General features: G+C 46.0%; 1 protein-coding gene across 6 annotated transcripts in view; it reads right to left on the bottom strand.

Annotated features, from left to right (window-relative positions):
- Positions 1 to 26,334, bottom strand: part of Hnrnpul1 (heterogeneous nuclear ribonucleoprotein U like 1) — a 35,328-nt gene extending 8,994 nt beyond the window's left edge. The window contains exons 1-10 of one of the 6 annotated variants that reach the window (XM_050132024.1): positions 26,316 to 26,334; positions 21,277 to 21,402; positions 18,686 to 18,842; positions 16,404 to 16,477; positions 15,229 to 15,368; positions 13,656 to 13,755; positions 11,425 to 11,537; positions 4,983 to 5,249; positions 3,289 to 3,411; positions 3,064 to 3,192 (exon numbers count right to left, since the gene is read on the bottom strand). In XM_050132024.1, the coding sequence (XP_049987981.1) occupies positions 3,064 to 3,192; positions 3,289 to 3,411; positions 4,983 to 5,249; positions 11,425 to 11,537; positions 13,656 to 13,755; positions 15,229 to 15,368; positions 16,404 to 16,477; positions 18,686 to 18,842; positions 21,277 to 21,397 (1,224 nt within the window). In that variant the 5' untranslated portion in view covers positions 21,398 to 21,402; positions 26,316 to 26,334. Of the gene's footprint in view, positions 1 to 3,063; positions 3,193 to 3,288; positions 3,412 to 4,982; positions 5,250 to 11,424; positions 11,538 to 13,655; positions 13,756 to 15,228; positions 15,369 to 16,403; positions 16,478 to 18,685; positions 18,843 to 21,276; positions 21,403 to 24,573; positions 25,181 to 26,315 lie in introns of those variants that run through there. The other 5 variants (XM_050132025.1, XM_050132021.1, XM_050132022.1 and 2 more) reach the window with 5 other exon arrangements.
- Between the last annotated feature and the right edge of the window lie 1,093 nt (positions 26,335 to 27,427).

Below are 27,427 nucleotides of genomic sequence, written 5' to 3'. Positions count from 1 at the left end.
TAACAAGCCACAGTTTACTTTGGGGCTCCACTCTAGCCCTAGGTTTGTGTCAAGAAAAAAATGTACCTGCCAACAGGGACAAGAGCAGGCCTAGAACCACAAGTTCTTTGTTGTATTTTAGATCAGGGTCTCACAACGTGGTCTTGGCTGGCTGCCTGTCTCCTGAGGGTTGGGACTATAGTATGTATCATCATGCTCAGCTAGAACCAAAGTGTCAGTGGGAGACTAAGACAGAAACGTGGTTGTATCCAGTCCTGACTGGCCACTGCCCATCCTGGCCTAAGCCCTGACATACTCCTGGGAGGATCCCATATACTGTAGCCCCCAAGTCCAAATGGGTAAAACAACTTCGTTATCTTAGAACACACAGTTCCTGCTATCCTCTGATGGCCTAGGGACAGGTTAGAAACCTCATTCTAGTGGATTTCCATCTATAACAGGGCCACCTGAAGCCACAAGACTTCCCTGCTCCTCCTGGGGCTTTCAGTAGCCAGGCATTTTTAGTCATATTCCTTACCCCCACACCCCTGCACATATGACCACACTGAACTGAGGACAAGGCTCCGCTCTTTCATTCTCTTTACACAGGTCGACGACCTACTTGCAGGTTTTTCCTGGGTCCACTACAGACCCAACTACCCAGCATCCTGCTACTTGGGAAGTTAAGTTACCAGTACAAAATCTTGCCCAAGTTTAGGGCAGGCTCCTTCCCTTTATGAGACTTTGTTTCTCCTCTAGTTTACCTCTATTTTTTTGCCCCCAAGACACGGTTTCTTTGGGCAGACTTGGCCTGAATTCGCTCTGTAGACCAAGATGGTCTCAAACTTACAGAGATCTGCATGCCAGTCTCCTAGGTGCTAGGATTAATACCTCTATTTTTGAAGTTCTAGATGTTTCTCTCTGATACCTACATAATTTGAAGAAGCTGCTGAGATCATTATGGGGTGAGAGCTGTGCCTATCAAATACATTTCTAGTGCAGAGGTTGGGGCCTGGCAAAGGTAGAATCTTGGCCATTCAGTCTCACCAGGCTTATACAGGTTTGAGTTCTCTTCCAAGAATGAACACATCTGAAGCTGGCACATATAATAGGTACTGAAGAGTTAAATGCAGGGAGTATGATTTAGGCCGAGAATCTGGGAATACAGGGACTCAGCATGCAGTGCTAGTTTCTTTAAGACAGCTATGCATTATCAATGTAATCCTCACAGCCACAGCTAATGGTGTGGGCAAAGCTGGCATCTGTTCTAAACCTTAGCGTACATTCATACAACATTCCCTTTTACATAATCTCAATTTTCTAGAACACACTTTTAGAGTTTAGGCTCAAACAGGAAAAAAACCCACTGGGTTTAAATCCCTTTCTTGGCCTCACAGACCTAGAGCTTCAGCCCCTGGATCCAGCCTTGGGTTAACTAGAGAACTGTGTTCTTTACTTTGGAGGGTAGGAGCTTTGCTTTATGGTTGGCCTGGATCATATGGCCTGATCTGCATTCCTTCTGCGAGGTCAGCAGGCTGAAAACCATAGGCAACCTGGTGCAGCCCTAGGTCTGACTCCAGCTCCAAACAAGCCAGCACCAAGTTAGAAGGCTGAATACTCAGCTCTACTTGGTACCTGGCTGAACTACAGGACAGAAATGGCATACAGTGTGGTGAGTGTGCAAATCTGACCAGAGAAATGAGAAAAAGATAGACAGACAAGGAATTCTTTCTGGGGACCCTAAAAGAGGACCCTTAGGGTATTAACACCACTGTGTGGCCTCTTAGAACAATAAATCCAGTTGGGCACAGACAGACTAAAAATCCCAAAATACTTTAACAAGGAGAATAGAGCAAAGTGAACTGGGGAGGGATGAAGATACAGTTTGATTGGAGAACACTTGTCCAGCATTTGTAAGGTCCTGGATTCAATTCCCAATGCAAAGATGAGGCACTTTAGCTAGAGTACACAGTGGGCCTTACAGGGTGACCTCCTTGCTTATTTTTAGGTTTCCTTTTCTCTGTGCAGCCCTGGCTGTCCTTGAACTCACGGAGATCTGCCTGCTTCCCAAGTGTAGAGATTAAAAGTGTACATTTAAAGGTTAAGAAAGCATGAATGTAAGGTTTAACTATAGATCCAGAGAAAAGCAAATAAACACCTCTGCTGCTACCCCATGGAGCCTACATGACAAATGTCAAGCACAATGTTGCGTAGGCAACAAACATATGAAACTCATTAGATAGGGATTTGAAGCTATTTAAGGCTACTTGTTCTTTTGACAATGCTAAAACCATGCATGTTTTTAATCCAAGTCAAAAGTGACCAAACCCCACCCTTAACTGAAATGTAGATAGAATACAATGAGTTAAATATGTGCTCCCCACTCATAAAAACATGCCCAGCAGCTAGACCACACCTACTCTGCAGAGCACGTAGTTGCTGAGCTAGGTGCTGTGGAAGTGTGGAACCATTAGGCTCTCCATTTTACAAACTACAACGCCAAGATTCACAGAAGGTTGGCGGCTCACAAATGCAGAGCTAACAAATAACAGAGTTGGGGTTCAAGTCCAGCCTATGAGGCTTAGGAATCTTTGCCTCTTGGGGAAATGGCTGGAGAAATGGCTCAGTGGTTAAGATCACTGTCTGCTTTTCCACAAGACCCGGGTTGACTCCCAGCACCCACATGACAGCTCACAATTGTCTGTAATTCCAGTTCCAGGGGTCTAATGCCTCTTTTGGCCTGTGTGGAACCAGGCATGCATGTAGCATATTAAAACGCATGCAGTCAAAACACCTACATACATTAACAACAACAACAAAAAGGTCTATGCCACTTTCATTTGACTATGTGACTCTTGTCTAAAAATGAATCAGTTCGCCAGTAGGTCTGGGTTGTGGTACCAAACCCCAACAGACAGGGCTTAGAAAGCAATGTGAAGGGTCTATAGCTATTCTCACAAATGGTGTACCCCTGGCCAGCACAGCTGCTAGAGAACATTATGAAGAAAGGAAAAAAGGGCTGGAGGGGAATTCCCATGCAGTGAGTAGGCTCCTTCCCTCCCAAGCACTGCTGGTCACAAGTACCTGATCTAGGATGTAGTTGCGTTTCTTTCGGGCAGCAATCTGAATGAGACGGTTGAGGCACTGAGTGGCCTGCTGGATCAGGACATCCCAGCGGCCAGCATAGTTTCGCTGCCGACGTAGACCCATTACCTGTGGGCAAGAGGTAATAAAAGGCAAGTGAGCCGAGGTACTGGACAGCTCCCAAAAGCTGGGAGGTGAGTAAAGTGATCCACAGGTCATCCTTACCCGCATCTTATCCATGATGGCATTGGTACCCAGAATGTTGTACTTCTTAGAAGGGTTGGAGGCTGCGTGTTTGATGGCCCATGTGGTCTTGCCGGCAGCAGGCAGGCCCACCATCATCAGAATCTACAAGAACAGGACAGGGAAGGGTGCTGTGAAACAGCAGCAGCATGCAGCATGGTGACATAGTGCCACCCTGGCTTGATGGTGCCCATGATGATGATTCTGACCTCCTGGTAGCCTCTGGAAAATGGAAGCAATAGCATCTATCTCAGTGCTGCTGTTGGGAGTCAAAGACAAGGCTTGTTAGCTCTGAGTCTAGGGTCTGGGATAGGTAAGAACTATGTCACATCCCACCAACAGAGGTTATAGAATGATGACTTTTCCCAGACTCTGGCAGGAGAAAAACGTGACCTTGAACTATGGATAGGTATGAGAAAATTGTACAATCTCAAGAGTTTGAAAATGGGAAGGGGCAGGCGGATCTCTGTGAGTTCGAGACCAGTCTGGCTCCAAAGCCACAGAGAAACCTTGTCTCAAAAAAAAAAAAAAAAAAAGAAAAAGAAAAAGAAAAAGAAAATGGGAACTAAGTTGTGCCCACAGGTCATGGATTCCATTTAATCATCAACTTTTGAATTCAACAAACCCTACATGTAACCTAAATGCAGGATAAGGGTAATTAATGAGTCTTCTCTGGGACAACTAGAATGTTTATAGTCAGGTGTGGTGGTGCACACCTATAGTCCCAGCTACCAGGAAGGCTGAAGAAGGAAGATGACAGAGTCCAGGAGTTTGAGATCAACCTGGGCAACACAGCAAGACTGTCAGAAAAAAGATGTATAAAGGGAGATTTTCATGCAATGGGACATAGATCATAAAGTAAGTAAAAGGACAGGACAGCAAATTGCCTGTCACTAGATCTGTTATAAATTAAGAATATCAAAAACAGGATAAACACCAAAATCTTCAGATAAATTTATTTGTTAGTGGTACAATTATGGGAAATTTTAAGATTTCTATACATTTCTTAATATTCTAAAACAAATAAAAATTGTTTATGAGAAATATGTATCTTTTTTTTTTCTTAATGTGCATTGGTGTTTTGCCTGCATGTAGGTGTCAGGTACCCTGGAACTGGAGTTGCAGGCAGCTGTGAGCTGCCATGTGGGTGGTGGGAATTGAACTCGGGTCCTCTGGAAAAATAGTAAGTGCTCCTAACTGCTGAGCCATCTCTCCAGTCCCAAGATATATATCTCTTAAGAAAATAAAAAAAATCACAACTACATCATCTGGGAGGCTGGAGGAGGATGGCTACAGAGACCCTAGCTCATAAAAAATAAACAAAAAGGAACAAAGGTCATTGGTCCAGCTACTTGAGCCACTTGGGGTATTTGTAACCCAGAGAGGGCAGGTGGAATTGCTCAGCCCTCTCTGAGAAGACTAGCAACGGAGTATGCTCCTACACCATTCTGCTATGAGGATGCCTCTTTTCCCAGATTCAAGTCTCGCTGAAGAGTAGTGAAGTCACTTCTCTTTGGACCTCACTCTTGAAACTGCTTTGCAACTCCAATCTCAACCCTAAGGAGCAAGGACAAAGAAGCCACAGGACCAAGTTTATTCAAATATCTGTTCCTTTCAGCACATAAGCTACTCAGTGTCTCTCCTCTGCCCTGGGCAGCTCTTCTGGCCCTACTTACCTCACACTCTGCTTTGCTCTTTGGTCCAATGGTGCCCCGGATCCGCTCACTGAGGGGAAGATGCTGGATGAAAGTGAACCCCGGGAGAATGGAGCAGTAGGGCTCTGCCCTCTGCCCAAAGTTAAACTCCACAGCACAGTTCTTCACCAGGACATGAGGGTAGAGGGCCTGACCCCCTAAGGCTTCTTTCTGGATTCGGAAGGCAATGCCCATCCACTTGCCATTCTTAGTAAAAGAAAGCTCCACATCATTTCCACATTCAAAGTCCTAGGAGAGAAAGCCAAGGGTAAACCAGTGTGATGGTAGACATCTGTAATCCCAGTATCTAGTAGGCTGAGGCAGGAGGAGCATGAATTTTAGGCCAGTCTAGGCTACCTGAGGTCTTGTCTTAAGAACAAAACCACAAACAAATGCTAGGATATTAACTGTAAACTCTTAGTTGAAGGCACTGGGGCTCACAAGTGGGAGAGTTGACGCAGGAAGTAAAACAACCATTTTTCTGGACCCCAGTACATTCTTCTTTGGTATACATACACACACACATTAGGCAGTACCAGGCAAAGTTCAGAGACACTTTACTGTCTCCTAACCAAAGATCTTGAAGCTGGTAACATATCTTATGCTTAGGCTAAGATAAAGATGAAGACAAAGGTTATCTTGCCTTGTCCCCCAATCTATACAGATATAGATAAGAGAAGCCAGAGCAAACATTTTAACAGCTCAGTCCAGCTCTAAAGATGAATCCTCTCCTTTGTTTAATACGCATTCCTAGAGTTCACACACTCTTCCTGGTACATGAATGTGCTGATCCGGATCCCATGGAATTTAGGGGCCAATGGAGAATCAAAGAAAAAGACTCAGTATTGTAATTCAAGAAAACCACTCACGGGTTTCTTGGAGGGAACTTATGTTAAGTCTTGATCAATAGACAGAAAACAAGCCATGAGTACAAACCTCATGACCTGGAGCTGGGACACATAAAAGGCAAGAGAAAAGTAATCTCAGACATGCAGGGAAGGACTGATTCATTCAACTGTCTACTGAGTTGCTGAAGCTCAGTAGATCCTGTTTTGTGGCCTTAAGCTAATTACTTTATCTTGTTTCTCTATGAGGGAAAGGGATATCTGTGGTATTTAATACACAGAGTCACCCTAAGAACATGGTAAGCTAGTGCATTTAAAGCACAAGGGCATTGTGGATGTGAGGGGCTGGGGATGGAACCGTGGGGGAGGAGTCGTCCTTAGGACATGAAAGGCTTTCCAAGTGACCTCTAGAGGTCAGGACCACTGCTGGTGGTGGAGCAGAGCACTGACTTGCTTTAAGTATAGCGGCCCAGCCAAAGCTGTTCCAGAAAGGTCACTGACACTACGAGAGGTTACAGTTAAGCTTCAAAACTCAGGATGAGACAGCAGACTGAAGCCAAGTATAAGTTCTAGTTTCTGACAAAATGGTACAAGATGTAGTATTCTTTCTGAGATTAGGAGACCACCTTAAGTTCCCCTTCAAGGACCAGTGAAATATCCTTTTTCTGAGGAGTTTCCCAGTTTTCTATCAGCACCCCCCCAAGTCTGCTAATTTCTTACACACCACAGGTTATGACCATGACGGGCAGACAGGCCAACACAAGCCTAAGGGAATCTTGCCTGCAGTAGTCTCTGCTTCTACAGAGACAGATGGTCCCAGTCACCTTTGCTCTAGCATGCAAATGAATAATTTGAGTGTGGCCTACCTAGGTCATCACCTTTATGAGAAGAACTACCACAGTGCAAAGAAACCAGTACCCACATAGCCACCTGTCCAAGGCAGGGTTGTGAATAGTACCTGCTAACATACCTCTGTACTGCACTCTACTCTTGAAATATACCACCTGCTCATTCTTCACTTGAAAATTCACTGCTTTGTTCTTTCTCTCTGTCAAGAGATCTGATACAAACATGATCCCTGTTTCCCAGATCCTGATTTTTATACTCCCTTTCAACACCCTGTTATGAACCCTCATTAAAGTTATGACATCTTCTAATAAAAGGGAATTGTAAGTGGAACCTTTTCTTAAACAGAATTGGATCTTACAAAAAAAAAAGTTTAAAGACAGGGTTAAGTATGAATGTTAAGGGAGAGAAAGATGCTCAAGGAAAGAATGGGTGTGAACTTTTTAAGAGACGGCTCCTTGCTGGTACAGTGGCTTACATCTGCAATCCCTGTAATTGGGAAGTAGAGGGAGAAACAGGAATTCAAGTGAGCTTGAGATCATGTCTCAAAAACCAGACTAGATTTGGTGGTGCAAGCCTTTAATCTCAGGTCTTGGAAGGCAGAGGAGAGTGGATCTCTGAGTTTGAGGCCAACCTGCTCTTCAGTGAGTTCCAGACTAGCCAGGGCTACATACAAAGTGTGACCCTGTCCCGAAAAAAGTATTCACGGCTGCTCTTGCAGAAGACGACATGGGCAACTTGGGTTTAGTTCCCTGTACTTACATGACAGCTACAAACTGACTGTAGATGCAGTTCAAGAGGATCCAATGCCCTCTTCTGGCCTCCATAGGCACCGCATGTAAATGGTGCACAGTTATACATACAGGCAAAACATCCATATATACAAAATTAAATCTGGGCCCAGAAAGATGGCTCAGTGGTTAAGAGCACTTGCTATTCTTGCAAAGATCAGGTTCAACTCCCAGCACCCAGGCAGCAGCTTACAAACACCTGTGACTCTAGTTCCAGGTTACCATCTTCCAGCCTCCAGGGATACTAGGCACATACACAGTATGTAAAACACTCATATACACAAAATTAAAAACAAAACAAAACTCTCCTGAAAATTTTAAACTACGTAGAGAGATGGTCTGGCCAACATAGGATAAAAGCCTGAAGTTCTGTACTGTCACTTGCCCGCAGAACATAATACTGATACAAGGGTCTGAAAAACATGACCACAAACAGATACTAATGCCTTCAACTTCTTCAAAGTGCAGTCCTAGTGGTAGCTGGCCGTCAATATTTGAGATTACGGAACTAATCAGTTGGTAAGTAAAGTGCTTACCAAGCATGAAGACCAAGTGTGGATACCCAGGCCCCAGCAATCTCTAAGAGTGGGAAGGACACAGGAGGCTGGCCTAGAGTTTGCCAGCCAGCTAGCCTGGCCAAAATGATGAGCTCCAGGTTCAATGAAACCGACCCTGTCTCAAAAAAGTAAAGAAGAGTGCCAGGTTTGGTGTCATATGCTTTTAATTCCAGGACCAGAGAGTCAAAGGCAGGGAAATCTCTTAGTTTGAGGCCAACCTGGACTACACAGTGAAATCCTGTTTTAAAATGTATATATGCATATTCCTACCCTCCACTACACACAACTTATAACCAGACGTTAACTTAGGAAGAAACACTACATATATAGTCCATAATAATGCACAGATGTGGTCTGGAGAGATGGCTCAGAGGTTAAGAACACTCACTGCTCTTCCAGAGGTCCTGAGTTCAATTCCCAGAAACCACATGGTGGCTCACAATCATCTATAATGGGATCTGGTGTCCTCTTCTGGTGTGCAGAAATATATGTAGCCAGAACACTGCATACATAAATAAATCTTAAAAGAAGAATGCACAGATATATGTGAAAGCTGCTCCATGTGGGAAGAGTGATAGGGACCCTGGCAAGTGGCAAAACGGTACCTACAAAAGCGGCACCTACCATAGCTGATAAACTGGAAGGAGAAAGGCTACATCAAGTATGATGGTAAGACTACAGACATGACAAAAAGAACCCAATCAAAACCCAAAGAGGGCCTTCTGGTTCCCATAGTCCTAAAAAAGATCTTAAGGAATACAGTTAAGCAAGGGATAGAATAAACACGCTACCCTTTATGTTAAAGAAGCAAAACAAACCGGGTGTTGGTGGCACACGCCTTTAATCCCAGCACTCGGGAGGCAGAGGCAGGCAGATCTCTGTGAGTTCGAGACCAGCCTGGTCCACAGAACAGGCTCCAAAGCTGCAGAGAAACCCTGTCTCGAAAAACCAAAAGAAGAAAAGAAAAGGAAAAAAAAAAAAAGGCAAAACAAGTGTCCTTTTTCTTGTATTCAGATTCACCCTAGAACAGGTGGCTCCTGGTGCAGCTGGAATAAATGAAATAATGGGTGGGGACAACACCTATATACTCGCCGGGCAGTGGTGGCGCACACCTTTAATCCCAGCACTCAGGAGGCAGAGGCAGTCAGATCTCTGTGAGTTTGAGGCCAGCCTGGTCTACAAGAGATAGTTCTAGGGCAGGCTCCAAAGCTACAGAGAAACCCTATCTCGAAAAACAAAAATAAGAGCTACATACTCTTAAACAAGTCCTTGTTTTTCTCTTTAAATCACACAAATTAACTTTAAAAATGGTTCTTAGTTAGCTCTGTATCACTTGTGTGGCCACTGGAAAATTATAGGGACAGACATACTATTAATTGGAAAAACTATATTCAAGACTATAGATTATAACCATCATTAATTTTCACCTAAAAAAAGTATTTTATTAGAAAAGCATGGTATGGTGGTTGGATACTTTTAATCCCAGCACTGGGATGGAGAAGCAGGTGAATCTAAAAATGGAAGGCCACCCTAGACCATATAGCAAGTTCCAGGCCAGAGAGTTAGATCCTACCTTAAAAAAATAAAACAAAGGTCATAAATGAGTTCCAGGAAAGCCCGTCTCTCTCTCTCTCACACACAAAGATCACACAATACATAGGAAGACTGGAATCTGTTTCAAACTTAAGGAATCAAGACAGGGCAACAGAAAGCAACACATTCTGGTCAGCTCCCAAATCAAAAATATTCAATTGTACTAAACCAAGCCAATGGGACAACTTACATAATTTAAATGTGGGCTGATGGTAGCTACACCTGCCATCACTGATATACAGTAGTATAACAATCTCATATCTGGGAAACACTGTTAAGATGGTAGACTTAAATATATATGAAATATTTAGGATAGAAAATATATAGTCTATTCTCAAATGGGTCAAATATAAAAGCAAAAACACACACAGTGTAAGTGGTAAAAGGCCCTGAAAATTCTTTATTCTTTCTAAAATTTTTGTTTTGTTTTGGGAGTGATGGCGTCCTTTTGTGTTTTTACTTATTTTTATTCTGATGGTGGTACATGCCTTTAATTCCAACACTTAGGAGGCAGAGACAGGCAGATCTTTGAGTTCAAGGCCAGTCTGATCTATAGTATGAATTCCAGGACAGACAGAGCTATAAAGAGAAACCCCATCTTGAAGAAAAAAAAAATTAAAAATTTTATTGATTTTTTTTTTGAGTCTCGTAGTCCAGGCTAGTCTAAACTTACTATAGAGCTGAGTATGACCTTGAACTTAGGGTCCTCCTATCTCTTCTGAGAGCTAGGGTAGTAGACATCATTGCACCCAGTTTCATGCAATAAAGAAGACTGAACCCAGGGCTCTACATTCTACATACCCAACAAGCACTCTATCAACTGAGCAACTTCCCCAGTGCCTCTAAGTTTGAAATAATTTTCCAAGCTAACAGAGAGAGAGAGAGAGAGAGAGAGAGAGAGAGAGAGAGAGAGAGAGAGAGAAGGAGAGGAACTTTCTTTTAAAAGGAGTTATGTGAACAAATAAGGGCAAAAGATAAGGTCCCAGGGACATATTCTCTGGGCAGTCCCTTCCTCTGGGACCTCATGACACAGTTCATAGGACTGCTTGTGATTACCTATGCTGACTATATGGAAGGGTGCTACTGAGCATTTACTATGTGCCTCCTATTATTCTAAGTGGTTGTAATGGGTTAAAACTCAACACAAAAGAGGTAAGAACAAAGATTCTTATTTGGAGGAGACTCAAAGGGAAGTTGTCCAGCGCTGTGAGCCTTAGAGCAACAGCTGAACTCAGCAAGTCTTGGTGCAGAGCCAAAAGCTATCACCCAATCAGTGACTGCTGGTAACCACTCTCCAGAACTAATGCAGCAGCACACACACCCTCCATCTTATGCTTCTGCTCTGCCAGAAGATGGGGCACAATAGGAAGTCAGCTCAACTAAGATTAGTTCAAAAAACAATTTGGAAGATAAAGTGATGCCAATGGGGGCCCAACACTAATACAAAGCCTTTGAAAGCAGACTGGCTATTTCCCAACAGAAGGAAGAAATTCTCAAGTTTGATTAGAAAATGTCACTGTGGTAACCATAGACAGAGGGAGTTGTGTACACTTGGAAGTCCTCAAATCTTCGTGGTACCATAATCAGCTCTGCATAAAGACGAGAAGGAAAAAGATGGCAGAATCTCACACAAGTCAGCAATCCCTACTCTGGAGGAGACAATATCAAACCACCAGAGACAATAACATATGGAAAGAGTAGCTGGATAAGCACAGACAATGATACAGGTACCCTGAAGAAGTCTACATCAGGCACCTGGCCCTGCCAATTCCCACAGGCTGCCAGCACTCACCGCAAAGCAGCCAATCACATCGTTCTCTGCAAATTTGTCTCCGTAGTTTTCAAAGCGGCTATTGGTAGACTTCTTCCCTGTGCCTCCATAACCATAGGAAAAAGGCTCTTCACCTGAAGGAAGGCACAGGCAGGTTAAATCTCTGATGGACACAACACCTTTACAGCTGCCACAGTCATTGTCTTTACTATTTTGAGACAGTCTCACAGTGTAGCCCTGGCTGTCCTGGAACTCATGCTGTAGACAAGGTTGGCCTCAAACTCACAAAAGTCCACCTGCCTCTACCTCCCAAGTCCTGGGATCAAGGGTGTATGACACCATGTCACTGCCGCCACTTCAAAATGAAGACAAAGATAAACTAAGATGACCGTTTCCTCCTGGCTAGCTGATACTTAGTTTACGACTGCACCTATGATTTTGTATGTTTTGTTAAGACTGGATAACAAGTGGCCCCAGCTTGCCTCAAATTCATTATGGAGCCAGGTCTATCCTCAAACTCTGATCCTTTTGCCTCGACACCAAAAGCCGGGATCCCAAGTGTGTGCCACCACTCCTTCTTTTAAAAAATAATTTATCTTTAAGTACATTGGTGTTTTGCCTGCATGTATATCTGTGTGAGGGTGTCGGATCTTAAGAGTTACAGAAAGTTGTGAGCTGCCATGTGGGTGCTGGGAATTTAACCTGGGTTCTCTGGAAGACCTTCTTAACCACTGAGCCATCCCTCCAGCCCCTCTTTTACAGACGTTTAAACATTATTTTTATGTGTTTGTGTGTGTGCGCGCGTCAACCTGTTTGAATTTATGTGACCATGCAGGTCCAGGTGCCTCGAGGTGCTGTTACAGGTGGTTGTGAGCTGCCTGATACAGGGGGCTGAGATCTGCCTGCTTCTGTCTCCCAAGTGCTGGGATTAAAGGCATACTCCACTACTACCCAGTTTGCACTTTTTTCTTTTAAAAGATAAAATAATTCTTAAAAAAAAAAAAAGAAAGAAAGAAAGAAAGAAAAGAAAAAGGTTTTTTGGAGGTTGGAGTGGGAGTTCAAGACAGGGTTTCTCTGTGTAGCCCCGGCCATCCTGGAACTTGCTCTGTAGACCGGGCTGGCCTCGAACTCAGAGATTCGCCTCTGCCTCCCAGGTACTGGGACTGAAGGCATGTGCCGCTGCCTGGCTCAGATTTACTCATTTGAATGTGGACTGTTTTCCCTGCGTGTATGTCTATGTGAGGGTGTCAGGTCCCCTGAATGAGCTACAGACTATGTGAGCTGCCACGTGGATGCTGGGAATTGAATCTTGGTCCTCTGAAAGAGCAATCGGTGATCTTAACTGCTAAGCGGCTTACCTCTCCAGGCCCTCAACCTAAGAGTCTTAAATTAAAGAATGCTGCCACATATAAAAGCAAAAAGAGTAGCTATTATTATTGTGTGTGAATGGGCATGTAGAGAGGTCAGATGACCTCGCAGAGTCAGTTCTCTTCTTCTATTTTTACAAGGGTTCTCCGTACCAAGTGCTCTTTACTGGCCGAGCCATCTCTCCAGTCCTTACAGGCCTTTTAACCTGATGTATCTTTCTTTCTGTGTGTGTAGTGCTGAGGATTAACCTAACATACCGACTTTTAAGGATTTGGCTTAAGTTGTCAAGTAATTACAAGAATAGGAATCCAAGCAAAAAGATGCAATTAATTTAAATGAGCAACAAAAGGAAACTTGTTAAATAAATACAATAGGGCTGGGATGTAGCTCAGTGGTAGGGTTTTTGTGAGGTCTTGGGCTTGACTCCCAGCACCCATTACAGAAAAGAAAAAAAAAAAAAGAAAGAGAAAGAAAGAAAGAAAGAAAGAAAGAAAGAGAGAGAGAAAGAAAGAAAGAAAAAGAAAAGAAAGAAAGACAGACAGACCAAAAGGAATGTCCTACTCTGGACAGAAAATCCATAAAGAACTTAACAGGGTTTAAGAATTTATTTCAGTATGGTGCGAGGGCAGAAATGGTTTAAAATAAAGGGGAACAGTTCTCTGCAGAGAACTTTGGACCCTCTTCTAAAAGAAGTGAAAGAATTAACTCTGAAAGAATTGTTCTGTGGCAGGTCCTCAAGTCAGGCAGTGAGTGACATAGTAGCATCAGCTGCACCTGTCTCCAGATGTTCTGAGTCCGCTAATGGAAAGAGCAGCTTAGAAGCCCCGAGAATACAGAGGAAGGGTGATCACTCTATACTGAGCACTGCCTGGCTGACTTCTTACCTAGCTGAGTGCTGCAAGAGTCCAAGGACCAGCCAATACGGACAACGTGGGGGTCTGGCTCTGTAGATGGAAGGTGCTTCACGGAGATCTCCTCATTGATCTGAGGACAGAACATAACAAGGCTCAGGATTGATTCTCTCAAAGCTGCTGGATTATGAGGCAATGTAGGAAGGTAAGTGTATCAGGCAATAAAACAGTGATGGTGCTTCATGCCAGTATCTCAGCACTCAGGAGGCAGAGGCAGGAGAATAGCCACAAGTTCAAGGCCAGCTTGAGTTACACAGTGAGGGTGAGACCAGCATGGGCCAGTGAGACCCTGCCTAGATAGTTATAGGTAGATAAGTAGATAGACAGACAGACAAAAAGATAGAGAAGTTAAAAAAAAAAATGAAAAGACTTGGTTATCGGAAGAGGAACTCAAGAAGCTCCCAACAGTCTATTATGATGGCAGGGACTCTAAGGCACCATGGAGAGTGTTTCCAAACACCCCCCCCTCTCTTCAGTCTTAATAGTTGCTGCAGAGGAAATAAACTTTCACTGGAAAAGGCGCTTGCCCAGCATGTATGAGGCTGGATCCCCAGCATTATAAAAACAAGATAGTACGTGCACATACTTTGTAACCATGCACTCTAGATCATCCCTAGGTACTAGGTGCCAAGGATCGTAGTGTGGGTGTGCAAGGATACCAAGGGTAACACTGTTTTATAAAAGCCAGGAAGAAAAACATCAATAAGGAACCAGGTACATTATGGTACAGCGAAGTCACAAAACCAATTAAAAAGATGAGGCAGAGCTAAGGTAAGAGTATGAAAAAATCCAAGACACACTAGCAAGTAACAGAAGCAGGGAAAGAAAAGCACACTTAACATCCATGTTGCCCTGCTCTCCCTCTAAACTCCCTTTAAAGGGAAAGGATAGAATGGGAGCACAGGAGAATATCTGCTTTTTAATTCCATACTCTGTGCTACCCAATTACATCATGATGGTTCCCTGGTCTCCCTATCTACCAGAATTGGTCTGTAGCCTTAGAAAGATACATTTCACTGACTTTCAGACATTTTCCCTATCTACCTGTGAAGGAACAGTTCATCTTTCAACCACAGAAGAAAGCCATGTAGTTTAACAGTATTTAAGTGGCCCATTAAATACTGTGTCTTCAATCGACGGTGTGTCAGCCAGTAGAATAGCCCTGTCTCAGCTGCACTCTAGACTGGGGTGTGAGAGTACTTATTCATGGTAACACTGTGAGATTAACGTTATAATTCACACGAAGAGCTCAGCACTGATACTATCTATGTGTGAAGGGCTCTACAGATACTATCATAAATAAGTTTGGACATACAAAGAATACACAAGAATTTTTTCCCAATGCTGAGGGTGGAAGTCACTTCCTTGCGCGTGCACTTCCCGAGCACTACACCACCTTCCCTGGACTGTTAACATCTACGTGACCTCAGGGAGGCACACAGAAAAGACACACTATCTTACAGTCACAAGTTTTATCAAGGTAGCTGGTGATAGGCTATTCCAAACGACAGACCTGCTTTCTGTCTTGTCTATCTTTCCCACTCACCTTCATTTCAAAACACACACGCCCCCTTCTGACCCCATAGCTGGCACGGGCTCCTGACCACAGGTATGCAAAGCCCTCGATCGTCAGCGGATAGCCACTACTCCGGTCTCGGGCTACTTTGAAGTGCAGGTCGCAGTTATCTGTGGAGGAAAACCCCAGGAAATTGGCTGATATTTGGGGTTCCGAATAGGCTTCAGGAAGTCCCTCAGAAACAGCAGTAAATACCTTTGAAGGGAATGTGTCATGACCCTGGGAGAGGGTCAACAACCTTACAGATTCAAACTGAGATTTCAGGATGTTGAGGGTTACCCCCAGCACCACATACATTAACCACCTCCCAGTGCCGACTGTTTAAGAGCAGTTTTCTCTTGCCAGCTGTGGTGTGAGTTTCTAACCTGAACCACACCTGCCATCCAGGAATACAGCAGGCAGACATCTACTGTCTCATGCAAACTGCTGACTCTGTAAGAACCCGTCACAACTTCAGGGAAGCCTTTCCTTACCACCTTGCCCACAAGGTGCTCTCATTTCTTGGCAGGCTGAAACACTATTGTCAATACATAAACACCGGCTGTCCTGATAAGGTACACTGTTCTTAAGGTGAGTAGACTTCTGGGTGTATGTAAAAACATTCACTGGCTCTACCACTTAGACTGACTTCGGTGGCCCAGGCCCTCCATAATCTTTTCTCAGAGTGGTCAGATGTGCAGTCAAGGTGAAAGCCACTTATACACTGGAGGATAAAGAACAAGGCCAGTGTCTCAAAAGTCTAAGTGGCATTGGTTTCATTAGGAACGTGAGCAGCTGATGGAAACTGGCAAGCCAGTTGTCAAAGAGTTACGTTTCCCTAGTAGCACTCCGGTTTCCCTAATTAGAGACAACCCCCTTCTGCACACAGGGTGGTACAGGGTTTTCATATTCCTTTTTAGACCTTATCTCGAGAGTCTCACTGGACATCCTGAGGTAGGAAGGGAGCATCACTCCTCTTTGTAAAGCAGTAGGGAGAAGTAGAAGAGCTTGCCTAGGACCTGACAGAAACACTTAGGAGTAGGCCTGACTCCACACTAGTGCCCTGGCTCTGGAGCTGTGCTAGAAAGGGATGATGAAGATCAGGGCATGGCCTTGCAACACAGACTGGAAGAAGGTGGAGTCAGATGGGCACTTTCAGGACTCACATGTGTCAATGGCAACAAGGGTGTCATCAAAGTCGTCTTCATCCTCTTCAGCAGGGGGCTGAGGAGAACGGCCCCTGTGTTGGAAAGAGGGTAAGTCATGCAATAGGTGGAAGAACAGGAATAAAATTTTTGCTGAGATTTACAAGTAGCTCACAACTGTTTTCTGGATCACCACTTCTTCCCAGGGGAGTACCAAATACTTGCTGAGGGTAGTGAGTATTAATTCCCAGCCTAAGAAAAAGACAAATGGGCTGGGCAGTGGTGGCACAAGTCTTTAATTCTAGCACTCAGGAGGCAGAGGCAGGTGGAATTCTGGAAGTTTGAGGCCAGCCCGGTCTACAAAGTTCCAGGGCAGCCAGAGCTGTTACACAGAGAAACCCTATCTTAAAAAAAACAAAAACAAAACAAAACAAAGACAAATGGACTGCTTTGTAAAGGTCATCAGAATCATTCACTGATTCTTTTCAGATCTTTCTCTCACGCCCTAAGATTCTAACCCATACTCTCTGCACGTTTGTTGCAAACTGCTGCCCTTACTGAATATTGCAGAGAGGAGGCCACAGTATTCAAGCTTGGACCGTAAGGGCAAAGAAAGGGAAAGGCCTGGACATAGTACAGTAATTGCCATGTACCCATATAACAGGCTTGTTAAAATCCTGCATTTGAAAAGATATGATATGCTCCACTTTTTCCTGCCTCTCACTCATTTAAAGTATCCTTAATTATGAACAAGGCATCTTTCTATAGTAATAACAACAACAATAACAAAAAGGTGTTTTGTTAACACCTTGGTGATCTCCGCTGGGACACTCTTCACAGCAGGAGCTCTTTTAGGGAAGTGCCACCCAGCCCTGCTGGTCCAAGTCAGCAACTCTATTTACTCACTTATTAAAGACAGGCTCTCTGGCTGGGCCATGGTGGTGCATGGCTTTAATCCCAGCACTCATGAGGCAGAGGCAGGCAGATCTCTGTGACTTTGAGGTCAGTCTGGTCTATAGAGCAAGTTCCAGGACAGGATCCAAAGTTACCCAGAGAAACCCTTTTTTTGAAAAATAAACAAAAAAGTACAGGGTCTCTCAACGTAGCCCTGGAACTCACAGAAATCCACCTGCCTTCCAAATGCTGGAATTACAGTTATTGCACCACTATGTCAGGCTCATGGCAACTTAAGTCTATACCTTCCCCAACAACTCCAAATTAGAGCTAATGTCCATCCTCTGCTCTTCATCAGTATGTAGCTCCTGACCCTGGTTATGAGGAAGGAAGAAGAAATTCGCATGATATAGGCTCTTTGTCCTAATTTCAGTTACCATCCAGGAGATCCATTCTATTTCTTCTTTTCTGCCATGATGGGGGTGGAACCCTGAGCCTAATAAGTGCTAGGTAAGAGCTCTACTACTGAGCTAAACCTAGCCCCACCCCTTCTCTTAAATAGAGTAATAAACTAGTTAGAAATGGACTTCCCCAGATAGGAAATAAAATGTGACTAGACAAGTAGTTATTCTAGACTCCATGAGTGGAAAAGGCTTCTGACAGGAGTCAAAAGGAGGGAAGTAGGGAAGGGTATAACAGGACCTGGAGGGAAAGGAAGGGGAGGGCTTGTCCTAAAGGAAAATGGCCAGAGAAAAAGCCACACCTTCTTGTGAGCTCCCAAAACTCATATCTCTGGCTGCACACCTTGAGTTTGCACTTTACTTGTAACAGTCCATCCCCAGCCCTATATGGGAGAGCAGAAGGCAAGCCCACTGTCCAAAGAGCTTCTTTCTATATTCTCAGTGTCTAGTCCCCAAGAGGCATCTCATGAATGCTGACTGGATGAGGGGTGGGCAGGAGGGGTTGTGCTGGGAAGTAAAGTCGGGAAACAGCTTTCAAATTAAGGGATCCAGAGCCAGACACTAGTCATGAATGGAGGCTGTGGGGCAAGAACATCTTTGTGAGTTTGAGGCAAGCCTGGAACACAGTAAGTTTCAGACCAGTCATAATGAGAACTTGTCTTAAAAAGAAAGGAAAAAGGCAAAGAACAAAAGGACACTGCAAAGCTACAGAAGCAGTAAGGGGAAGGGCAGAAGAGGCAGAATGGCATCTTAAAGGTAAAAATCTAAAGTCTCTGGAATTTGCTCTGCAGGTAATAAGCAGGGAGGAGCGGAAGGAAGGATCAAAGCTTAGGTAAATTCAATCTGGCAGCCAGTGAGGAAAGGAATACCAGGGAAGAGAGAACTCTACTCAGCCCCACTCAGTGAGTGGAGACCGACAACAAGAGTGCCTGTGTCTCATGTACCCACCTTCGGTCCTCCCGGTGCTCGAAGTACCCACGGCCCCGATTCTCTTCAAAAGGCCTCTTTCGACTCTGGAACTGTTGTCTGTCTTGTTTGAGCTGTGAGGTGTCAGGAGGGAGGAAGCCAGGTGGTGCTTCCTGCTTCATTTCTGTCTTCAGTTCTACTGTCAGGATGAATCAGGATGGTCAAGACACCTAGCAAACACTAGAATTCTATGTTTCCAATCCCCTTTACTCCCGATGATGCTGGCAGGTTTGCGACTACAATGAAGGGCTGAGCTCCAGAGGCCTCCTGAGTGATCCAAGGATGCCAGGATGACTTGGAAGGGTGACAGTCTGCTAGCCAGGTAACACTCGGGCCTCAAGACAGGCAGGCCTTCAACACTAAAAAGGACGAGACTCCTCAAATGGCCCAATGGTAGAACAACAGCTTTTGGCTAATGTTCTGAAGGTTCAGGAATGCTGACTTAAAAGTTAATACCTTGGCCTACGTTAAGACGGAATGAGCCCTAAGAGACTGCAAAGATCCTGTAAACTCCTAGAGAGCTTGTGTGTCTCATTCTCACAGAGCTTCTTTCTGACAAAGGCACGGGAGAAGGAACTCAGCAGAGTACTATGGGTCTACAGCAAACTCTATTGCCTCAGTCACTTCCTACAAAGCCTAATCAGACAAGTGGGAGGGTCAGCCATTCAGTTCATCTTGAAGCCTCATTAAATCACACTAAACAAGATGTCAAGGAGTATAACATCTGGAAACTAAGAAAGCTCCAGTCTCAGACAGATCCCATGAATTGATGGCTAACAAAGAACAAGCTATGGATTCATGGGGCCTTCCTCTTTGAGAGGGTCCTGAGAAGGCACCATCTCCACCTGCTGCTGATGCAATTCACTCGCATCTTTTCATCCAATGACTGTTCAAGTCACTCCCTAGCTTTGGCACAGGCACCCAATATCTGAGTCAATGTCCCTGGTTCTCCAGGGCAGAGATTGGGTTCAGTTTTTCCATGGCTTAAGCACAGACAAGACTCAGAGACCACTGGTGTTTGTTAACAGCCCAGAAAAACCATCTCCTTGGGCCAAATGACCCACAAGTCTCACAGAGCCTGTGGTGATTTGAATGGGAATGGCCCCCACAGTCGTGTGTTTGAATGCTTGATCCAGAGGAAGTGGCCCTATTATGGGGAGTAGGTATGGCCTTGTTGGAGTGTCACTGTGGGGCAGGTTTTGAAGTCTCAGATGCTCAAACCCAGATTCAGTGGCTCAGTTGCTTTTTTTTCCTGAGGTCTGTCTATCTGGATGCAGAACTCTCAGCTCCTTCTCTAGCACCATGTCTACCTGCACATCACCATATCCCACCATGACAACAATGGACCTCTGAACCATAAGCCAGCCCAATTAAACGTTTTCCTTTATAAGAGTTGTCATGTCTCTTCACAGCAATAGAAACCCTAAGACAGAGCCTGACACAAATCTACAGTTTAACCTACATTCTTTAATGTCCCTAGCAGCCCCCCACCCACAAGTACCCACCAAGGGATTTTACTTAGTGGGTGGATGAAACAGAATGGAATTAGATAGGATCAACTAGATTCACTAGAAAAGACACTGGGGCTGGCTGTGGTGATTCACATGAGTAATTTTGGCATTTGGGAAACTCAAGCAAGAAGATTCCTGAGGTCCAGACCAGCTGGGCTTTACAGTGAGACCCTGCCTCAGAACAAACAAACTTTTCTTTTAAAATACTGCAACACCAGGAGTGGAGTGGCCACAGTTCTTGTTCAGCCATTTCAACAGCAGGACTTTTTTTTTTCTAAATAGTCAAGACTTTCACAAAAGAAACATACCTCATGTACAAGATTGTTGGTCTGAGCTAGTTTCTGGGGTTTTAGCATCAGTTTTGCCATTAGACCAGTCAGCTCCTCGCATAGCTAGGTGATCCTATCTGTCTCCCTGCTGATTATGGAAAACACTGTTCTGCAATAACACAGGTTTTAGAAGTGCAGAGTTTAAATACACAACACGAGGCTTATCTCAATCCAAGACTTCTCAGAGCCTTTAATGAACACAATAAATCTGCATGAGGTGGGACAGCTATGCTGTATTTTTCTATATAGCTGTGTCTGGCTAAGGAACCCTTTCCAACGAGTAGTCTCCTGGAGCGGTCTTCAGAACACAGGGACCACCACACTGAACTCAGAACACCGTTTCTGGCTCCCACAATGCAAGGCTCTAGGGCTCAAGCAGCAGCCCCCAGGTCTAACCCTTCCAGGGTGCTGGCATAACACCGGAAAAGACGCCAGGAAACCAGACTTGAGTTTTTCAAAACCAAACAGAAATGGAGGCAGACCCAGAGTACAAAGTTAGTCCCAGCTCCTTTTCCAGTTTATGGCTAGCTTGAACACCTAGTAAGGATATTATCTCAAAAATAAACTAAAACAAGAATAAAACCTTCAACCCCAAACAGAACAAAACCAAAATCCCAATCCAAATAAAACCTTGTCAGAGGGACAAAGGCCAGAAGAATTGCCCAAGAGAAAGATGGCAAGGTCTTACTTGGATTCTATTTCCACTAGGAAAGAAAGTATGGGGACGTCCTACCTGGGCGATAGGCCTGCTGCTGCTGCTCCATGTCTAATGGTCTCCTGTCATAGCCTGACTCGTTTTCCTGCTTGATGATTGGCGTCTCGTAGAATTGGTTCTGCCTAGTAATATTGTCCATTACATCTTAAAATTAAAAAAGAAAAAGTAGTTAGGTGAATATATTTGGAAAGACTCTTGTAACTAAGACAGCACCCTTACTTGGGCGAGTCAGACTGCCAAAAGACAAAGAATAACATTTTCAGGTGAAAACCTATACAGATAGGGGTTCTCCAAACGCCTATGGTATATGTCTTCTTTGTCTCAAAAGTCTACATACAGAGCTACAACTGTGCTCTATAGAAACCGAATACATTAAGCCAGCTGAGAAAGAAGTTCTTCGGTTAAAATGAAATGGTAGAGTAAGAGTGCAGCTGGATTTCTCTAAGTTTAGCTCCCAAGATGGGAGCCATTCTAAGATATGCCAGGGACCTCACTGAGCAGTTAACATTGGTCTCTACTTTAAGGTGGATCACTCAGGTTTACTTCAGGGCCCAATCTTCAAAACTTAGGGGACAAACCAGCCCTCTGACCAATCCCATCCGTGGCTTGAGCACTCCTGCCTGCCTCTGCCTTTGGCTGTACTTATGATAAAATGGAGGGCCTTGTACATGTACCCCCAGCACAGCCAACAAGATGTCCCCAAATAGCTGGAGTTAAAAGTGCTTAGGAAAAGTGCTCTGTGGGTCCAGGTGAGGAAGAGGGGTAAGAACAGCAATAGTAGCTACTTAAGGAATGCTAGCTGTACACCGGACCCTGCGATACAGGTGAACTTGCCCCACTGAAACGAAACATCCAGTTTAGGGAGACAGCACACATTGACAGACACTTATACCACATAATTATATATTGACAGTATATGAAGCACCAAGAGCTGAGAAGGGAATCCAGTCTAAGGCTCAGTAATGATAACAGAGAACACTCTCGGGGAAGGATAGGATCTCCTGTGAAAGAAATTCTTACAAGCAGGACTACAGCAGAAACAAAGAAGAGAGAACTTGATAGAGTTAGGATGGGCAACATCCAGCTCTCTGTCCCTGGGGTAAGTGTGCTGACGATGCCTCCAGAGCCCTGCCAGAAGCTGTGCTAGGAGCAGCGAGGCAGAACCACAGGGAGGATAGCCTATGCTGCCACTTGTTAACTGACTCAACTCCTCCTCAGAGGACAAATACATCTGGGCACAAACCAGGAGCAGCCCAAAGGGAGGAAAGTCACAGTGTCTATTCACCAAGGATGAAGAAGTGCTGGAGAGGGACCTGAGGAGGGCTTAGAGGATTTTACTGTGGATGTGTGTTGTGCGCACAACACAACAGGGGACAGAGCATCTCCTTAATTGGAACACAAGGCCTCCAAACCATTCTGCTTCCTCCAGAGCATCAGGGTAGTGTTTTCCCCAGAAAGCCCATGTTCTCTCCTCTGGTAGGCTGGCCTAGGGAGGATATAATGGCGAAATCCTTCTCCACTCTCTACAACATCCCCCTGAAAACAGGTAACCCTGGTGTGAAGTCCCTCAGACATGTGATCTCATGGCTGACAACTCTGGGCGGAGACTCTCATCATTCCCGTTTTACAAAGAGGCTCAGAGAGGAAATTATTTGTTTAACTTCACAGTCTGCCTGAGTCCACAGGCTGGGCTCCGAAGCATCAGCTCCCTTTCCCAAGACCCTTCTGGCAGCACTAATGTTAGGGCTGTACCCTTGCTGCTCCTTCATAAGCCGTTCTTGCCAGGGTTTCTCAGCTCCAGACATATTTACAGGCCACGCCTCCCTCCTTCCCAGGGAACTGTTTGCCAGCACATGGGTAATCCCTAGACCACTCTACACCCAGGGTGCCCCCTCCACAGGATCCCATGTCTCATGAACAAGAGAGTACCAGATGCCAATCCCAAGTTACTTTTGAGGCCTCATTTTTTTCTCTCAATATTTAGTCCCAAGTTCTACAGTACCTTCATCTCAGATAAACACTCTAAGCCTTGGATGCCACAGTGTCCAGTTCCAGGTTCCCTCTCACACCGGGGTCTCCTCTGCTGCTTTATCCTAGTTCTCAGAGTTACACTTCCTGGCTGATCAAGTTCCCCTCAGACTCCCTGAGCACACAAGTCACTGTTTCTGGGGACTTGGGAGCCCTCTCTTGGAAAGGAATATTCCCTCAGCTTCGATACGAGGCCCCCAGCCTAATCAACAGGTTTCCTTTCTTCTTCAAATCCTCCATGCTTCCCTCCCCCACAAGTGCTAGCTGCACACTCCCTGTCGGACACAAAGGTCCTGTGCCCACCACACAGTTCATCCACTTGCTACCAGCTTATTCTCTCCAAGTCATTATCTGTGTTTGGAAAACCATTCATAGCTAACAATGCAAGGCAATTCAGCAGGAGCCACGGGGTGTTGTCTTAAGAGCCTTCCCAATTCTAGACCCCCTAGGTATTTTGTCCATTAAAATAAACTGCGTTTCCTTGCCACCAAAGTTCTTGAGCCTCCTCTAGAAGCCAACTAGATAGCCCGGATCTCCCAGTACCAGGTATCCAAGCTGTGCCTGAAATGCAGGAGTGGTGGTGGTGGTGGGGGAGGTGGGGGCGGAACCAATCTTCTGCTGGTTTTTCAGTATCCCCTAAAAGATCACTTGCCAAACAGAAGCGCCTGACCCATCTCCCCAGCCTCGGACACCCGCAGCTCCAAAGCACCAATCCACCCCCAGCACTAAGCAGATCTCCCGTATCCCATCCGACCGCAAAATCGGAGAACCGGTCTCAAAATTCTCCAAGCCCTGCACCCTAAATTCTTCTCCCTACCTGGAAATCCGCCTTTTGAGATCCTGCCCAAACGGTAAGGCCTGGCACGGCCACTGTCAGCTCAAATCACCATTTTCCAAGACCCTCCCCGAGACACCCCTTGCCCTAAAGCTTCTAGTTCTTCCGATTCCCCCCCCCCAAAAAAAAGGAAACCAGTTTCCGGTCTCCCAATCCCAGGATGTGGAGTCCTCCCCACCAGTTCGTTCACACACCTTAGTCGCTTTAGAAAAAAAATGAAAAAAAAATCTACCGCCCCTACCCGCAGGGTTTTCCCAGCACCGAAGGCCAGGATCCGCCCTCAGGCTGCCCTGGGGCCCTGCCGCAGATCCCGTGCAGCGGCGGCAGGTGGTGAGATCCCAGGCTCCCCAGACCATCTCCCCGATCTCGGCGAAACCGAGTTCCCGCGTCCCCACAGCCCGTCCTCGGCCCGGACTCCAGGCTCCCCGACCCCCCGCCCCGCGCACTCTCACAATGTCCGTCCGGCCCCGAGTAGCCGCCGGGCTCCGGGTGCGGCTGCAGCCCGGGCGGCGGTGGCTGCGCTGTCCCCTCCAGCTCGGAGCCCCCCTCGGTCTCGACCTCCTCGTTGGTGTGCTCTGGTAAGCCCGGTTCGTCGTCAGCCTCGATCTCCCGCTCTTCTTCGGGCTCCTCGGCCTCCAATGCCGCCAGCAGCCGCTCTGCAAGCTCGGCCTTGAGGCCTCGAGTGTCCAGACCGCGGCGCTGCAGCTCCTCGCGAAGTTCGTTCACCTTCAGACGGCGCACATCCATGGCCCGGGCCCCCGGGGCGGCCCCCGAGCCCGGCCCGGCCTCCCAGGGCTCTGTCCCCCCTAAACCTCGCCTGTCAGGAGGCGAAGGGGGAATGGGGGGGGCCACTCCAATGGCGGCGGCGGCTCAAAATGGCCGTCGTCGCCTCCTCCCCCTGGCCCGTACCCGTACGATGTAACACGGGTGTCAATTGGTCAGCGCGTCGGGCAACGGGCGCGGGCCCGGAGACTAGGCCAATCACAGTGTGACTTTCAACAGAACAGCAATAAGGGGGTTCAGGGGCTGCCGGAGAGGAAGCGTTAGCCTACGTCGAAGTCGCGGCTAAAGCGGAGGGCGGGAAAAGGCAAGAGGCGGGGCAAGCACTGATTGGGTAACGTCCGCGCGCTGGCCCCGGTACGGTCAAATGAGGGAAGGGAGTAACGCTGTGGAGCAATGAGCGAGGAGATCTCAGGATGCTCGCCCAGTCTCCCGCAGCCGCCTTTCGCTCACACGCTCTGTAAAACACATTCTGACTGGTCTAGATCTCCCGCCCCTCGCGGAGCCCAAGCGGGCAAAATCACTACAACCAATCAAATGCGGTGAGAAGAGGCCGGCCAGCCCTCGTCTTTCCTGTCGCCATTCGGAAGCCGGAAGGAGAGTCAGTCGCGGAGGGCCCGCCCCTTGCCGTTAGGGCGGTTTCAAAACAACCTCTCCGCCAATCGCAGCTCCGGTTACATTTCCCCACAGCCGTAGCTTGAGCGCTTTAGGAAAAGCTAACTAGATTGGCCATTCTTGAGAGGCTTGGCTTGCAAAGTTCTCCGTAATACAGGGATGTTTAGTACGGAACAGCGATTACCAGTTGCTTTTTATGAGAAACAAAAAAATGAGTTCTGGAGAGCGCTAAAGGGTAGAAGGCGGGGGTTAGGCGAACAGCGGGAGAAAAGTTGCATGCTAAATCGCACCCCTCCCCTTCGACAGTACGTCTCTGTGGTTGCATGGACAGGCCGCTATGCTTACGACCATAGAGCCTTCCCACTGTGGACACGGCTGCCGAAGTTCGCGGCTCTCTATCTCGAATTCTCTAACTGCTCACTCCGTCTTGCTGTTTGGTGTCCATACTAACCACATCGAACACGAGGATCCGTAATTATGCCTCGTGTTAATCCGTACACCTGTCGCCCTGGCTCAGAAGACGCACAATGCAAAACGTCCACTCTTAACCAATCCCTGCCTTACATTCACCAAAAGCCACAATCACTCTCTACTCAGATAAAGGTAAGCATCGCACAATAAACGAATAGGCGTGACAAGTCAAAGCATCAATTCAGGATAAAACGTCGAATGGCAGTTTTAGGTGTGGCACAAGCATGCAGCATCGCACGACAAAGCTCCGTGAACAGTTCACGCTACAAACTTACACCACAGCAACCTAGACACACAGCACCCACTCAGCAGCGGGACAGACACTCACGTGGGCCCGGAGGTTCCAGTCCAGACACCCCGCCCCTCGCCCACGTCCGACTTCCTCTCTCCTCCCAGCTCCCACAATAATTTGTTCAAAAAAAAAAAAAAAAAAAAAAGGCAACTTTGTGGCCCGGATTGAACTGTACCCAGTTCTTAGGAGCCACCACCGGGGGGCGGCCGGGCACCGCCTAGGATTTTTATATCGGCGAGTCCACCACACCCAGGAACAAGTGAAGCCCTAAATGGACTGGCCTCGGTGCGGAGTTCTTTTGTGCATCCATGGATTAAAGTGTTCTGATCCATTTTTCCTTGTCAATCTGAATGCTTGGGTGTGTGAGAATCTGTTGTACTAGTACTCCACAGGTCTGGGCATGTTGGTCTTCTTTATTGAGACAGGGTCTCACATAGCCCAGACTGACCTGGATCTCTCTGTGGAATCAGGAATGAGTTTGAACCCTTGAGCTTCCTGCTTACACCTCACTCGTGCTGGGATTACAGGCACACATCTGATTCTCAAATATGTGTAATGCCATTCTGTGTCTTGGTTACTAACGATTTTTTTCCTATTGCTGGTGAGTACCAGCCTGTTGATGTTTGCAGATTTGCGAGTGTGGGTTTCTGTGTTTCTGTTACTGTGGCTGAATAGCTGTGTGTTTGTATTCGTGTCTAGGTGTACCAGTACATGTTTAGTAATTCACATCTGTTACTTTGGTGTGTGTGTATAAGACCTACAATCTCTTTGTGTTTCCATATATACTTCTATATATGTGCATACATATGTAAATACATACAATTTCTAATATATGTATATTGAGTGGGTGTGCACATGTGTGCTCACACGTTTCTCACAGCTTTCGGAGAGCCTGCCTTTCTTCAGTCGTACATATTTGTCTATGTGCATGGTTCATGTCTACCATCCAAAATGAAGAAAACATTCTTATCCCTTTACTTCTTTTTGAGATAGAGCTCCTCTATGTAAGCCATGATAGCCTACAAGCAGTCCTCCATCCTCAGGCCTGCACTTCCACTGCACATAGCAGCGCTTCTTTCTACAATGGGGAAATGGAATCTCCAGGGAAAGGGGCCATAGCACAGCTGAATGGAGACAGGAGACAGAAC

The sequence above is a fragment of the Alexandromys fortis genome, unplaced genomic scaffold (assembly GCF_014885135.2).
Source record: "Alexandromys fortis isolate MF-2015 unplaced genomic scaffold, M_Fortis_MF-2015_v1.1 scaffold_394, whole genome shotgun sequence".
NCBI lineage: Eukaryota > Metazoa > Chordata > Mammalia > Rodentia > Cricetidae > Alexandromys > Alexandromys fortis.
The sequence above is the reverse complement of the archived record's forward strand: the minus strand, read 5'-3'. Positions and strand labels throughout refer to the sequence as shown.